The sequence below is a fragment of the Geospiza fortis genome, unplaced genomic scaffold, assembly GCF_000277835.1.
Source record: "Geospiza fortis unplaced genomic scaffold, GeoFor_1.0 scaffold403, whole genome shotgun sequence".
In the NCBI taxonomy this organism is placed as follows: Eukaryota; Metazoa; Chordata; class Aves; order Passeriformes; family Thraupidae; genus Geospiza; species Geospiza fortis.
The window spans coordinates 5,736,460-5,752,264 of record NW_005054336.1 but is presented as its reverse complement, the minus strand read 5'-3'; the positions used below and the strand labels follow the sequence as shown (position 1 = coordinate 5,752,264).

Sequence of the window (15,805 nt, the reverse complement as noted above, 5' to 3'; positions counted from 1 at the left end):
CATGGAGCACACATGATCTTACATGCTGCATTTGCTCTATATACTCTGGTAAAGCCAGCTTTTTGTTTTTTCTAGGGAGAACAAGGTATGCCTGGAGCACCAGGTCAGGATGGCCCTCCTGGACCTCTGGTGAGTATCCTTTTCCCACATATGTCAGTCATAGAAGCCTCCAAAAACATCACTGAAAGATCCCACTTCTAACATTTGAGAGCTTAAATATTCTGTTAAAATTTGGAGCTGAGTATATTAATGAACTGTATGCTTTCAAATGCACAGACTTCCTGTCAGCTCAAAAAGAACTTTTCAATGCTTTGCTGCAACTTAATTTTGGATTTTAAGACAGTAAAGTTGATATGTAAAAGTTTCTGAGGTTAGGTTTCCCTCCTTCCCCTCCCATCCTCCACAAAAGATTGCTGCCAGGAGAGTATGAAGCCTGATTTGCAGTAGAGCACAACACACTGCAGGTGAAAAGTCTAATTCTGCATTCCAAAAGGTTAGAAATTTCACATTTCATTCATGAATTATGTATTTGCCTATGCTTTTGCATCTAGTGATATCCTGGAGATGGAAAGCATAAGCACTGAATAATATTTCGCACATGAAATGTTATGGCATTTTTGAATATGTGCCAGGTGCAAAAGGTCTCTTATCACTCCTATCCATAGCAGAAGTTGTCCACTGCCACCAGGAGAGCAGTGGTGAGGAGACACAGACTTAGTGCAGCAGCTCTACACCTCATGGACACATGTGCAGTGTGAGATTAACAGCCTCTGAAAAATTCATGTCTTTTGCACAGGCACTTCATGGCCTGCATTTTTTACCTCATTATGTACAAATTACACAAAACCAGCATTGCCATTCTTATAAAATCTAAAAATTTCTCAGATCAAGAATTTAGTTGACCCTCTGCTTCATACATTTCTATTCATACAACCTTTTATAGATTTCTAATTATAAAGTAATTTAAATACCACTGTAGCATCCTTATGATTTTTTAAACATACATTTCATCCTGGGCTCTAAATCATGTCATCGGTCACAACCATCAGCCACTGAGTGTGTACTTTGATTTAAACTGCCTTCAGTAACATTTCAAGAAAACACAATTTGAGCAGGATGTTAAAACTTACTTTAACATTACTTCCCTTGCTTTACAAAGGGCCCACCTGGCTTGCCTGGACTGAAAGGAGACCCAGGTTCCAAAGGAGAGAAGGTATGCTTTGCTAATTGGTTGTGTCTTTGTAACTTCAGCCTAATCTAAAATCTGTATAAAATCAGCAGAGAGAAGCAGCAGAGTTTTTATCAGCATGGCATTGTACCATGCTATCAAACACCTTCCACAGCCCTAAGAGTCATCATGAAGTTTTAGGCCATATCCTGGAAACACCTAGAAAGAAAAAGATTACTGCCTGGTGGTAATCTATAGACCGTGTGGTCCCTGCAATGAGAATCCCAAAGATACTGATATAAAGAGAACTGTCAGATTTACAAGAACAAAGCAAGTAGAAATGATGAGTATTGGCAATTTTTATTTTAAAAGAAAAATATAAATATTTAACAGCTATAATACTTTCTTTTGAAATAATGGGTTGAGACGTCTGAGATAGCACTTTCCTATGGAGTCCCAACAATATATGGATTGCTTTTGTATCAGAGAAAACCTGTAGAGAAAGAGGCATGAACATGACTGTGCCTTGTGAACTGCAGGTTCTGTTTATCTGCTTGGATCAGCTGTTATGCAGCCATATCACATGTGGAACTCTGTGAGATGCTGATAGCAGCTACCTGTGAAAACTGGTATGCAATTTGTACCCAGAGTACTGTGATTTCTGTGCTGGTTTCAGTAAGGACTGCACGTAGATCTTTCACTGAATAAGCAGTTACAACTTGCAAATAATCTGAAAGTTTGAAAGACCATCTAACAACAATAAATACGCTTTTAGAATAATTTGTTTTCAGGTTGATTATTGACAAGGAACAGTGGCAACATGTGAAAGGTCTAATTTATGTGTTTGCAAAGCACATTTACTTCAAAGTATGTTAACTATATTTTCTTAAATCTTGTTCAGGGACATCCTGGTTTGATTGGCCTGATTGGACCTCCAGGAGAACAGGGTGAAAAGGGTGATCGGGGTCTTCCTGGCCCACAGGGATCTCCTGGAGCCAAGGGGGATGCAGTGAGTACAACATATTTATGTTCCTTTCAAGTGCCATATAAGAAGAAGTGTCTATTCCAGGCTTTGTTCTGGAAGCTGTTCTAAACACCTAACACCCAGAGTCTGCTGCAAGAGGTTAAAACCTTCTTAGGCATTGTACAAACACAGCGATATTAAACATCTTAAAATGAGGTTATAGAGTGTCTTTGGAAAATGAAGGAAACACATACACCCCAACATGCACACAGAACACGTTAGCAACAGGATAAAAGTAGCAGCAGCAATCTCATCACATTTACTGATTGCATTACCCAAAGCAGCTCCCTCTCTTCTAGTTACTAAGCCATGTTCTTAGGGCACTATGTAAAATGTGAGGTTTCCAAGCCTCTGAAGAGAAACACAGCTCTGACAATCCACTGCAATTAATGTAAGTACAACTACAAGCAACTCACATTGTCAGATCTAATATTTTAAACTTGCCAACTATTTTGGCCTCTAGCAAATGCCCTAACTCAAAACTCACCACAGCTGGACACTGCATGGAACTACTTTTTTTATAGATACAATTTTTAACACAGTCCAGTAGAATACTTTAGTTCTATGCTTATTCTCTTATTCCTTTTTAGGGAATTTCTGGTCCTGCTGGTCCCCTTGGACCCCCTGGTCCTCCTGGATTACCTGTAAGTAATTTCATCCAGCCCTCCTGTTCTAGCCACCCCCAAGCTGTGTGAAATGCACTCTAACCAGATGTATATGTTCTTGCCCATAGGGTCCCCAGGGTCCCAAAGGTTCCAAAGGATCCAGTGTGAGTAACTCTCCTATACACTTTATCCTCTTTTCCTTAGCTTTTGTGTGTGTGATTTTTAAACATTGTGTAGCATGGTCAACACTGCACTCCTTTCATTACTCTGTAGGGTCCTGCTGGTCAGAAGGGTGACAGTGGCTTACCTGGTCCACCTGGTCCTCCAGTAAGTAAGAATTCTTATCTTGCATTATCCTGACATGATGAACCTGTTTTGACAAGGGTAGAAAATAACGTTTGGGAACTAAAATATGAATGATGGTTTGAAAATTCATTTTTCAGGAAACACAGATCCACCAGGCACAGAAATATGTATCTACACTGAAAAAGCCAGAAGAAACTTAAAACAAATAAATAAAATAAACAAAAAGAACGCCCCAAAAAACCCCTATAACCCTCCAAACAAGCCCCTCATGCAATAGCCATTTAATGTTTTATATTGAAGCACAGAAAACAAAATTCTACTGTTTTCCCCTGCTGATACCCTTCTGCTTCCATATTTATTTTTAATATCATAACAAACTAAAATGAAGAGTCCAAACCTGAGTGAAGTGCTTCAATTTCTTGAAATTAAATATAGTTTCCTAGACCCCAAGTGGAGAATTTTCAACTTCTATCATAGGAAACACCCAGAGTTTTCAATTTTCATTAAATATGTCTGTGCTTGAGGGAATTAACAGAGATACGGAGGCAGCTGTGAGTCAGTTCTGTGTGTCACATGTGTGAGGGCAACACACTCATCCCCAAAATCAATGTAGTGAGAAGAGTTTAGACCAAAACAATGGTCTGGCCCTTTTACAATCTTTTTTGGTTTTTTCTTCAAGTAAATCAAACATAGGTATGAATCTAAAAGAAAAAAAGTTGAAATAAAGAAACAAAAACCTTGAAGAAAGCCTACTCAAAGCATCTCCAAGCCACATTCTGTGGTCCTTCTCTGCTAAAAACTAACAGAATATGTAATTAGATATGTTTTTTTCCACTTAGGGCCCTCCAGGTGAGGTAATCCAGCCACTGCCAATCCAGTCAGCCAAGAAGACAAGAAGATCTCCTGACTATATGTTATCTGATGCTGGTGATAATATTCTGGATTATACTGATGGCATGGAGGAGATCTTTGGCTCCCTGAATTCCCTGAAGCAAGACATTGAGCACATGAAGTTTCCCATGGGCACTCAGAATAACCCAGCCCGGACCTGCAAAGATCTGCAGCTCTGCCACCCCGACTTCCCAGACGGTGAGTTCATAGTGCACAGCAGGGCACACAGGGCTGGGCCTGGCTTTGCCAGGGCTCTTTGGCACCATCAATCCATCACTGGGACATGGCTCATACACCTGCTCAACAAACACAGTCTCACTGAATCTGTTTTTACAGGTATAAAAGTGTAAGACATGTTCTCTTGGTAGGAGTCAAAGCTCTTTAAATACATAATCTGATCTGGTTTTTGAGTTAAAACCTGTTAAAGTGATGAATAAAAAGCAGTTGTTGTTTTGAAAGGTGTGCCTTGCATTTCCAGGACAATCAAAACAGGAGTGTGATGAAAGAGTGTAGCATAAAAATATTTGTAGTGAGTGTAGTATAACAATATGAAACAGCATTGGTATTACATGAGATTTAAGTTCAATAATGATTCTCAAAAACTTTACTATTCTTTTAGCCCTGGAAGCAATAATTTTCTCTACTTCATCAGCACTGTTTTTTCTAGATCAGCCAGCAAAGAGGCATGGAAGTTTCTTTGATGCTGTTTAATGCTATCAAGTAGTAGTGTAATAAAATGCATAGTAATATGAAGACACTCAGTGTTCCTAAGAACTATCTTGATTTTTATTATTCTTTGTTGTTTTATTTTTTTTCTTCTAAATAATTTTACCCCTCTGAAAATGTTTAAATGAAAGCCAGCCTTCACTAAATTTTCATCCTTTCATAATTTTTTCAATTGCAATGCATATTTTTCCCAGTTCAAAGCAATATTTTTCTGCTTTTAAATGGGAGGAAAAATAGATTTTGACAGTTTAATAATATTTTATTGCTTTCACTCTAGATAGATAAGAACAGATGGCTGCCTTGAGGAGTAGTTAAGCAGTGTATGTGCTATACGAAAAGTACATATTTTACAATTCAGTACCCTCCATAATAAGGAATGGTTTTTGCATTCTGCATTTACTGGTATTTGCTTCTTCTTTAGAGCTGTCTTCATAGAAAAGTAATCTTATTTTGGTTAAAATAAAAGCAAATGTGTTCATTAAAATTCAGAATTCTTCAGGGATAAGACTTACAGAAAGGAGAGACTGTTTTCAATATACAGCCTAAATCAACAGAATTGTTAAACCCCACAAATACTTTGTCTGTGTCCTATATTGAGAAGGCAGAACTGGTGAAAGGATTTGTCATTTCTCTTTGAAACCTCCACTATTTGTTTGAAACTGGATTAGAACTCTAGTTGTCAGAAAGTCACTTGCTGCCCTGGTTGTGAAACACCTGAAGATAAGAACACTCATCACAGCAATCATCATTCTAATTAGAATAGCAGATTTTAAAAAGCACTGACTTTGAATGGACCTTGGATGGGCTGCAGCTCTTTTCCTGCCCAGCCTTCACTGGTGTTGCAGCTTCATAAGCCAGGAGGAAAAGGTCTTTGCTTGAGGTGGATCCCTCTCAGTGCAAGTTTTAGGTGCTTGTGCCAGCTACAGCCCCAGCAAGCCCCATGCAGACTCCTCTGCATGCAGATAAGGATGCAAATCATTCCAGATTTTGCTCCCTGACCTAAAACATTCAGATAAAATAAATTTCCTACTTTGGAGGACCATTAGGTAGCAGTAAAGCCTGGCTCTTCTGAATACCATTTCTCCTGTATAAGGCAAATATTTTCTCATTTGTCTTAGGGGAATATTGGATTGATCCTAACCAGGGCTGTTCTGGAGACTCCTTCAAAGTATACTGCAATTTCACAGCAGGTGGGGAAACTTGCATCTACCCAGATAAGAAATCTGAAGGAGTAAGTACCAATCTGTGTTTTCAGTTGGCAGTTGACAGTTACTATTATGCTGTTACAGTGTGGAACTAAACAGGATAATTACATTGCCACATTTTCATGTATCTGTCTTTCTAATTACATTTACATTTACATATATCTGAATGGAGCAGTGAAATGGTACATAGAGTTAACAAATACCATTTTCAACTTCAGATAGGGAATCTGTGCACCTGCTTGCTAACATGTCAGTACCTTTCAGAATGCAACACAGCTGAGCAGCCACTTACAGCATATCATCTAGTATTTGTCACCTAAAAGCTAAACCTTCCTGTGTTTCTCTTGTGGGTTCATTTATATCTATTCATGTATTCCTATGCAAAGTAGATGTAAAAGACTTTATTAACAGTGTCCCTACTCACTGTTACAGATTACATCTGCTGAGGTATATGGTATAGAGGAAGGCTTTCTGAAATCTTGCCTAAATGACAGGAATCCATTAGCATCAACATTGGTGAAAACTCATTTAGATACTTCACAGCAACAATTTATACCTGGCTCTTAACAGATTACAACAATCTCCCTCAAACAGAACTAACTCTCTCTTGGATTCCATTTGAAGTCACTAATTTGAAGGCATTCTCTACAAGAAAAACATTCCATTTCAGACCTTTAAAGTGGCTGAGATTTCAGGAAGAACCATTCTGTATTATCTAGTGTGGTATTTGTTCCAAGTAATGTAAAACCTTCACAGCTGTCAACATATGTTTCAAATACTTCTGTCTCTGCTGTTTGACCTCACAGGTTAGAATTTCATCGTGGCCAAAGGAGAACCCAGGATCTTGGTTTAGTGAATTTAAGCGAGGCAAACTTGTAAGTTGTCACTGCAATGTAACTGTATTCACAAATCAGGTCCATCTTTTCAGCCATCAGCAGATCACAGGGAATTTTACAAATATTTACATAATGAAAAGACCCCCAGCCCTTTTGCCCTAAATATCACAGCAGCTATGTGGTCTCTTGCCCCTGGACAGCAGAAGCCTGGTCTGTACTGTCCCAGAGTAATCCCAAAGGTCACCTGCACAGCTGGTGGTGAGGATCTGGCCCCTGTCAGACACACCTCACCACCAAACCTTGGGAAAGCAGCTGGAGCACAGATCCCCCACCCCAGTCTAGATTACTGGAAATATTCTGGGTATGCAGAGGTGAGGCTGCAGGCTGACTAACTTTATGATTAACTAAAAACAAATTACCAAACAGATTCTGCTGCTTTACACTATAAGGCAGGAGTAATTCTCGCTTTCCCAGTAGAACAAAGCTATGTAATTCTTTATCCTAAATATAATGCTACATCATGAAAATCTATTTACTGAGTCATAGCTGTATCGACCTTTAAAACTTCATAAAATGTTATGTGTTGGTTGATATTTTTATTAAGGGCAGTTATATGATTCACTTTTGTCAACAATAATTTTGGTTTGCATTGTACCAAAGAAAACAGATAAATATTCATCTTTTTATATTTTCCAGCTTTCCTATTTGGATGTTGAAGGCAATTCCATTAATATGGTCCAAATGACATTCCTTAAACTACTGAGTGCCTCTGCCAGACAAAATTTCACTTACAACTGTCACCAGTCTGTAGCCTGGCACGATGCACCCTCTGACAGCTATGACAAAGCACTAAGGTTCTTAGGATCCAATGATGAAGAAATGTCTTATGACAACAATCCTTACATCAAAGCTCTCCACGATGGCTGTGCAGTAAGTAGAGCTTCAAAGAGTCTTTACAAAACCCACCTGTCATTTAAAGTGGAAATCAAACAAATCTATTTTTTCACAGCTTTCTTCTGAGACAAGCTTTGTAAACACTTCACTTGTCATATACTGATTTTTAGTAGATTTTTAACCATAGTACACTAGTGCCATATTCAATTTTCACCTATGTTCCAAAAAAGACATAACCACAAGCCAAGAAATTGAACAAACTTGGAATGGATGCAGGCTGTCAGCACCACAGTAGCAGACTATCTGCTACTGTGATGAGCACAGTATAAGGAAAGAGCAGAAGCAAAAAAGATAATGAGAGGAGGCAGCCTATAAGCAAAATATACTGATAATAAAAATCAAGGTATACACAAATAGAATAGTTATTGAATACAGCAAAAACATGTACCACATAAGTCCTATGTATGTACCCAAACATAGTGAATTAATTTAATAGTTTGATATGTGACTTTGTGTTTCCTTTTCTTGTTTTCTATATTCAAAGCCAGGTGAAGTTTCTGGATTTTACTTTTCAGAATCCTCCTTTAAGCTAAAAATCCCCAGAGGTGTCCAAGCATACATCAGCTCCCTGAGCACTCCTCTTTCAGGGTCTCTGTGGGCATAGCAACTGTTACCACTTCTGAGAAACAGAACAGTCTCTATTAAACTCTTTGAAACAAAGACATCAAAAGAACAAGGGACAGTTGAAGCCTCATTAATTATTTTGGGGTTTGATATAGGAGCATTCTGAAGGCAGTTTCTGAGCAGTCAGAGATACAGAATTAGAGACCTGAAAGTGCCAGGATAAACACCTGAGGCAGAGATGCAGCTCAGGAGGTGCAAAGCACCTCCCCTCAGCAGATCAGAGGCTCTAATACACAACTGCTTCATGTCAGCCTTTCTGTGTGCCTTGTATTTCCATTTCACTTTTGTTATCCACTGAGGGTAAATGCAGAGCTCCAGAGAGAGCTGGAAGTTGCAGCTGTCACCAAACTGACAACACTCAGGTCTGTCAGCTTGGATGCTCCTCTGAACTCCAAGACCCTGGTATAGCTGAAAGGGGTCTCAGCAGATATAAGACCATGTAAAGGAACTGCAGTGCTGATAAGTGATGTGATGACTGGCTGAGTGATGCACAGAGGAGTTAGAGAGCCTTCTTCAGGCAGCAAGGGTGTGCCTTCAAAGCTGGTTTCTAAGTGCAGCAGTTGTCAGTCCTGTCAGAATATTACTTTCTTCTTAGCTGCTCTAATAGTAGTTTGTGAGCCAGTTACAGTATTTCTTCTTAGAAGTGGATCTTCTCTGTTTCAGAACTAATTTGTGATTTTTTTTCCCACAGGAAATATATGTACTGCTGTGACAATATTATTGTTTATTAGATGGTATAGACATGAACTATAGAATTCTCTAAAAAACATGAAATATCTTAAATTATTTTTCTTTTATAGGCCTACTTTAGTAAGTAAAAAAATCTATGGTTCATCCTCCAACTAAAATCAAAGCATTCCATGTCACATTTTTAGAATTAAATCATAAGAAAATATAAGATTTAGGGTTTGCAATATCTGGTGCGTGTCAGGGCAATAATTTCAAAATTCTACACTTCAGAGATAAAATATGAAGATCAACAGCATGTTAAATGCTCAGAGGTATAACAGTCTGGGTTTTCTTCTTCTCTTTTTTAACAGTCAAGAAAGGGCTACGCAAAGACAGTGCTGGAAATCAACACTCCCAAAATAGACCAGGTGCCCATAGTCGATGTGATGATCAATGACTTTGGTGATCAGAACCAGAAGTTTGGATTTGAGGTCGGTCCTGTCTGCTTCCTTGGTTAAGGTTAAGACAAAATCAGATCAACACAAATGTTGCACTTTGGTGCTACCAACCCACTTCATGCCACATGCAAGTTTTGAGTAAGGATGGCATAGAAAATGTCTTGCTGTGTATGTATGTCTTACCTAGAAAGTAATCGTCGCCCTTGTAGGGCCAGAATCACATGACTTAAACTTATTTTGCAAAGATGCTGTGGCACAGACAGACAACATAGGGCTCACTTCAGGAACACCCCCTTTGGATTCCTCTGGTGCTGTAAAAAAACCAATGACAATGGTGCTCCTTCCATTACAACAAAGAGGTGTTTAGAGAGTGTTTAATATAAACTGTAATTATTCTATGTACAGTACTATACTGTGATTTCTCTGTCCACTTCCGAAACTTGCATGTGTCTCTGAATTGCATCTGGCTCTTATTTTACAATTACAAACTACATTGTCAATACTGTGTATGTATTCTGAAAAAAATAAAACTGTAATTGCCAGTGAAGCCAATTCCATTTCTGATTAATAATAAAATCCCTTTGTATATATTGTTGTTGAAGAGCTTTGTTATTTGAAGTCGCCAGTAAAATTAAGGTGGCAAAACTGGAAGAGCTTGAGCAGCACACTCAAACGACTCCTTTCTGCTGATATCACTCTGTGACAATGAATTTAGATGATGAAATGAAAGCACTTTCAAAGGTGCTGTGTTCCATGGTGCTATACCTCAGACTTTTTATTTTCTATTCTAATTCCATAATTTCATAAGATAACTGTATATACCTAAAATAAACAAGTTTATATTTTTGGGTGGGGAAAACATGTAAGAAAAAAACAAACTTCTGTGTTAGAGAACTGTTTAAAATCTGTGAAATAAATTAGTCATATAGCTTTCCTTTTTTTTTTTTTTTTATCTCATCTGGATTTGTTTCCATTGTGCTTATTTGGGCTACATAAATATAAAAGCTGGATTTGAAACAGTTATTTATGGATTTTTGCAGTGTTTACTTAGATGTTTGTGTAAGCAATGATGGATGTTTGCTTCCTAAACTGGATACTAAAGGTTTCACAGAATAGTCTATACAATATTTGCCCGTCCCATTAATATGAATTATTTTTCTTCCTGTTACTCCACCTGAAGGCCAGGGATGCAATATGTCTAGGTCATGTGATTCTACACAGTTGCTAAGCAACACAGGAGGGACTGCTTCCTAAAGAGCTGTCTTTGACCCAAACTTACAATTCATTGTTCAAAGCTCACCAAAAAACATGATGGTTTGGCCTTCCCTTGAACATTTTATTCAGGTAGCTGGAAGTAGAAATTACATTTTAGCTTTACAACACAAATCCTTTTGTAATTATTTTTCATAATATATGTAAGACTTGAAAAGAAATGTTTGTTTCTATTTCTTATAAATTGTTAAATTAAATAGTACTAGTTTCTGCTGGCTCGTTTCCAACTGGTATTTTCTTATGCACGTTTATACATGTAAAAGTGAGATTCCAAAAGTCAACTTCTTGCTGTTCATATTTTCTTTTATTTTTGAACCAAAGTTTGTAACTGTCACCTCAAAGAGGGAAATACAAATTTTATTAATAAAATCAAGTCTTGTTTATCTGGATTGGTCATTCTCTTGTTTCAATGTCCAAAATGCACCCACTGTCATTACTGTAATTTTATTCTGCTTCCAGACCATCCAGGCTTGAAAAAAAGGAATGTTACTACATGTGCTGGCAAGCACTGGGCAACAGCACTGGGAAGAGAAGGGCTAACAGAGAAGGTGCTGATCTGGCCATTGGCAGTAGGCAGCAAGGATAAGTTCACACATGGTTGGTATGGATTTTAGCTCCAGCACTCCAGATAATACCATCAAACACAAGACAGGAGCCTGATACTCCTTCCCCAGCCACTCACAACCTACAGTGACTGTCCATTCCTCAGTCTTGTGCTTATCCTTGTAGGACTCCATTGGGTAGGGAAATGAGCCTATTTATTAATAGGAAATGGAAGACAAGAATGAGAGCAGGACTTGGAAAGTAGTGGAACACAGGATGTCCAGCACCTTGTTTTAGACTGTGGAACCAGAACCAGCAATGGGTTCAATGACATGACGTATGCCCCCTTCTCCAAAGAACCTTCTCTCTTTTTCATCTGCTCCCGTTCTTCATGAACTCTGGCTATGTCTAAGTAAGATGTGAGGGCAGCTGCAATAAGTATGGCAGAGAAGCAGCCACTTTTTCCTGCTCAAGGGGGCTAGGCTAAGTTAGGAGCTGACCTGTTCAAGCCTATCTAAAAGAAACCTCCTTGTTTGAGTGCTTCAAGGTAAAAAATAAAGATGGTTGTGGCTTGGCAGAGTCAGGATTAGTCTGCAGCAGAATGTTGTTTCTAAGAATGCAATGATGTATTCAAGCAGCCAAATTCAAGCAGCCCAGGTTTGTGTCAGCAACATCACAAAGGAGGAAATGAACTTGACTCTTCTACTCTTTTCAACAAGAACCCATCTGGTTTATTCTTTAACATTTCTTTAGGCCTTAACCACTTACTATTTATCCTTGTCATCAAACCATCTCACCATTGCTTGTTATCTAACTTCTCTTTGTCCATTCTCCTTTGCAATCTGCTGTTAAACACAGATTGTGGTTGTGTTGCATGGAAATGGAGTAACTCAGCACATGGCAAACCAAGCCCAAAAAATACTCCAGACCGAGGCAAAGTTCTGGCCAGAATTACATGGACATACAAGAGAGATTTAAATGACAAGCTATGACTGGAGTGGCAGAAACTGCTCTGTGCGCATGAGTGGAGCTTCTTTGCCTCTCTCTCACCCAGGATAAGGCAGTATCAACTCACCATGACTGGCACATCTCTTGGAAAACTTCATAAAATGCAACGAAGATATTTTTTTCCAGTCCAAGTGAGAGCCATTATGGCTGACATCAACAGTCACCTTGTGACACAAAAAGCTACAGAGCTTCAAAAAATAAGGACAGTGAGCTCCTTAAGATTCTTGCCCTTGGGAACAGCTTTGTTAATTTTAAAATTAATCTTTACATGCTAATGGCTGGAAGGAGAGGCCTTAATAGCCACTGGTTTTCTATTGCAAACACACTCATTTTTCTGTGAAAGAACATCTCCTATTGTAGATGCATCAAAAAAAATTACAAAGACAGGATATTAAATGTCATGTCTATTATATTTACCTGGAAACGTGTCTTATTTGTGTTCCTTTTGAAAGCACATAAATTATCAGAGGCTCATTGTTAGTTCAGTGAAAAGCAATGCCAAGATTATTGCCAAGGAGTAGATTGCTCTAAAGCTATTTATACACTTTGTTTTCAATAAAAACATTAAACATTAATACAGTGAGGAAGGCTGCAAGCTTACAGATATTCCAACGCTCTGCTCTAGCCAAAATTGGCCTTGTTTCTTTCTCAGCTCTTTGAATGAAGGCTCTGTTCTAATAAGAGAGGATGCAGCCAAAGCCCACAATGGACATGTTTTGTCTAGGTTGTCCAGGGAGCTTTGGCAGACCTTGACTTTGTTTCCAATATCTCAAGGGGGGAAGAAGTGATCTCCATCAAAACACACCTAATTTCACTAAGACAGACAAGAATTGTTAAAAAATCAGCAGTGGGACTGGGATCTAAGTGCCTCCTCTGCTCCCTATTATAAGAAATTGGGTTTTTTAACATCAAAAAGGCAATGTAGCTAAATCTTGCTGAAGCATGAAAGAACTCCAGCTTGCATTGTGATTAAAATGTGGATGAAAATTAAAAATTCAGTCCATCCAATAAGATGCTGGACAGAAACCAAATTAATTCTCTTCTAGCCCCAGAAGTTCTCTAAACTGGATCTTCTGTTGTGTTTCAATGGTTAATTAAAAGAACCTTTCTGAGTTCACACGACTGGGACAAGGCTGCCCCCCAAGGTCATCTTAATAATCATGAATGAGCACAGCAGCCTCACACTCAGCTCCCCTCTCACCTGAATTATTTCACAGCCAGAGATCTTGCATATGGCCATAGCCCCTGTGGGCTGCAGCAGTGCAAGGCCAGTGAGTCATGGTCTCAGAGGTCCAGCCTGAAAGCTCTGAAGTTCTTCAGCACAAGTAAAAAGTAATCATAGCTACAGCAGAGCCATAAAGCTGAGTTTTTAAATTAAAAATGTTAACTAAATGAGGAGACTCGGGATGTGACTAACAAAATAAAAACATTACACTATAATTGTTGTTTCTGAAATGGAAATACTGATTTCTTCTTTATTAGTTTACTGAGAATGTTACTCAGAAAGCCCACAAAAGTCAGCCAGGGTATATCATAGAGCTGCTTGACTTCTAGAGCAGGTCCTCCTCATTACAGCAGGAAATATATTAATTGGAATGAGAGGTGGAAAGATTTAGAATAAAGTTGTTTTCATAGACATAAAAGCTTTTTCTGTCAAATATTAACTGGAAAAAAAAAGGTAAGGTTTTATATCCTATCCTTACAGTCTCTTGAGCCTGGGCCTCTTTTTTGTTACAATATCATTTCAATGGCAGCTCAGGTGAGAAAGTAGCTGTGCTTTGTGGTCCTGGTGCCCAAATCAGCTGACAAAATAACATAGCACAATGTAAGGGCTCAGGTTCTGGAAAATGCATAAAAAGATAATCTTCCTAACATTTGCTATTCAGTAACTTTCTGATTTGGATGTATGGGGATCACTTATCCCTTTGTCATTCCTCAGAAGGATTTTGGAAATATCCACTTTGCTCTAAGCCTGCAGAGTTTTTCAGTGCACAGATATTAAGATCAAAGTTGTTTACTGTCAGAAAGAGCCAAAAATGGAATTTTAAATTGTGAAAACTTTCCACAGTTCTGAAATTCTGAAAACTACAAAGAACATTTCACCTTCCTTCTCACCCTTTTTTAATTGTGATGTTTCCATTTGAAATAATGAGATGTTTTTGTCCAAACTCACTGAAAGTATTTGATTGATAGGAGGAAGTCCGATCTTGGTACCCTCACCAAGATTGTTTCCCATGTGCTGGGAGACAAGAGCTGAGTACAATACTAACAGTGGAATAAAGACACTTCTAGAAGAGAAAGGCACAATTAAATAGTTCTCAATGTATCACAGAAAGGAGGAAAATGTAGTAGGGGAGAAAAGAGGAAATAAGAAAGCAAGGAGAAATATGTGGGAGAAGAATGATAGGAGAACTTGCCTCCCTCAACATAGGGCAGGAGGGTGAGAAATCCTTATGGGCAGTCTGGGAGCATCCCATGGGATTGCTGGAACTGCAGGGCTCAGCTTTGTTTCTCACAGTCAATGCAAAGGCAGAGTGCACCGGCCCCATGGTTAGAAGGCAGCAGCAAAACTGGTTTATAAAAAACACACCTGAAGAGCAGCCAAGATTGTAAGGCTGTGTGGGAAACACCTGGAGCACTGCCTGCAGCCACATCCCTGTGCCTCGCTCTCCCTCCCCTCCCTCCCCACACTCACCTCTCTCTCAGACACTCCTGACACTGCCTCCTCTGCAGGATCTCTGCTCTTGTGGAGCAGCCACATTTTGCTGGGGCACTGGAAAGTGCAGGAGATCTGAAAAGGGAAGTGAGATGTTTAACTTTTAAGGTGAAGAGAGAATGGGTGATGGGGGAGGGTGATCAGGCTCAGAAATCAAAATACACCCACACTAACATACTGCCAGACTCATAAAGCCTGTCTGGACTATCCAGATTAGGAACAAGCAATTTCTGTGTCCTTTTCCTACCACAGAGAAACACGGAGACCAGGCAGCACTGAGGGCTGTCTCTGAAAGGAAAGTCAGATAAAAACAATGGGGAGATCAGCTCACACTGCTAACCCTTTGAAACCTCTCTCTGAACTTTAAAATTGACCTATTTCATTTCCTGAACACATTGACCTCAAACAAAAACCACAATATTTTGAGGAACCACATTTGAACTAGCATCACATCTTCCCATGAAAATGTTCCTGATAAAAGCAATAAAAAAATTTAAAATGGACAGTCTGCATGAACTGAGGATACCTGAAAATGTTCCTGATTAAATGATTCTTGAATATTTCAATGCATTATGCAGTTTTGCAAGTGTGCATTCATTTCTCATGTTTTACATAATCTTTCTGATGACTGTATGCACAAGTGTACCATGTAGAAACAGCGGTGAGCCAATGTGCTTACTCATTAGACTTAATGAGAAGGTTAGAATTATCTACTATAAAACAAGGATGAAAGCAAAATCACAAATTTAAAAGATAATTAAGGGCTGAAACATATGCAAGTACAGTAAGTTAATACCCCC

General features: G+C 38.8%; 1 protein-coding gene across 1 annotated transcript in view; it reads left to right on the top strand.

Annotated features, from left to right (window-relative positions):
- COL11A1 (collagen type XI alpha 1 chain) overlaps positions 1-11,127 on the top strand; it is a 123,737-nt gene extending 112,610 nt beyond the window's left edge. The window contains 11 exon segments of the mRNA XM_031057870.1: positions 44-129; positions 1,160-1,213; positions 2,070-2,177; positions 2,783-2,836; positions 2,926-2,961; positions 3,071-3,124; positions 3,943-4,192; positions 5,839-5,951; positions 6,732-6,800; positions 7,458-7,691; positions 9,380-11,127. Of these exon segments, the coding sequence (XP_030913730.1) occupies positions 44-129; positions 1,160-1,213; positions 2,070-2,177; positions 2,783-2,836; positions 2,926-2,961; positions 3,071-3,124; positions 3,943-4,192; positions 5,839-5,951; positions 6,732-6,800; positions 7,458-7,691; positions 9,380-9,526 (1,205 nt within the window). The 3' untranslated portion in view covers positions 9,527-11,127.
- Positions 11,128-15,805: the final 4,678 nt, after the last annotated feature.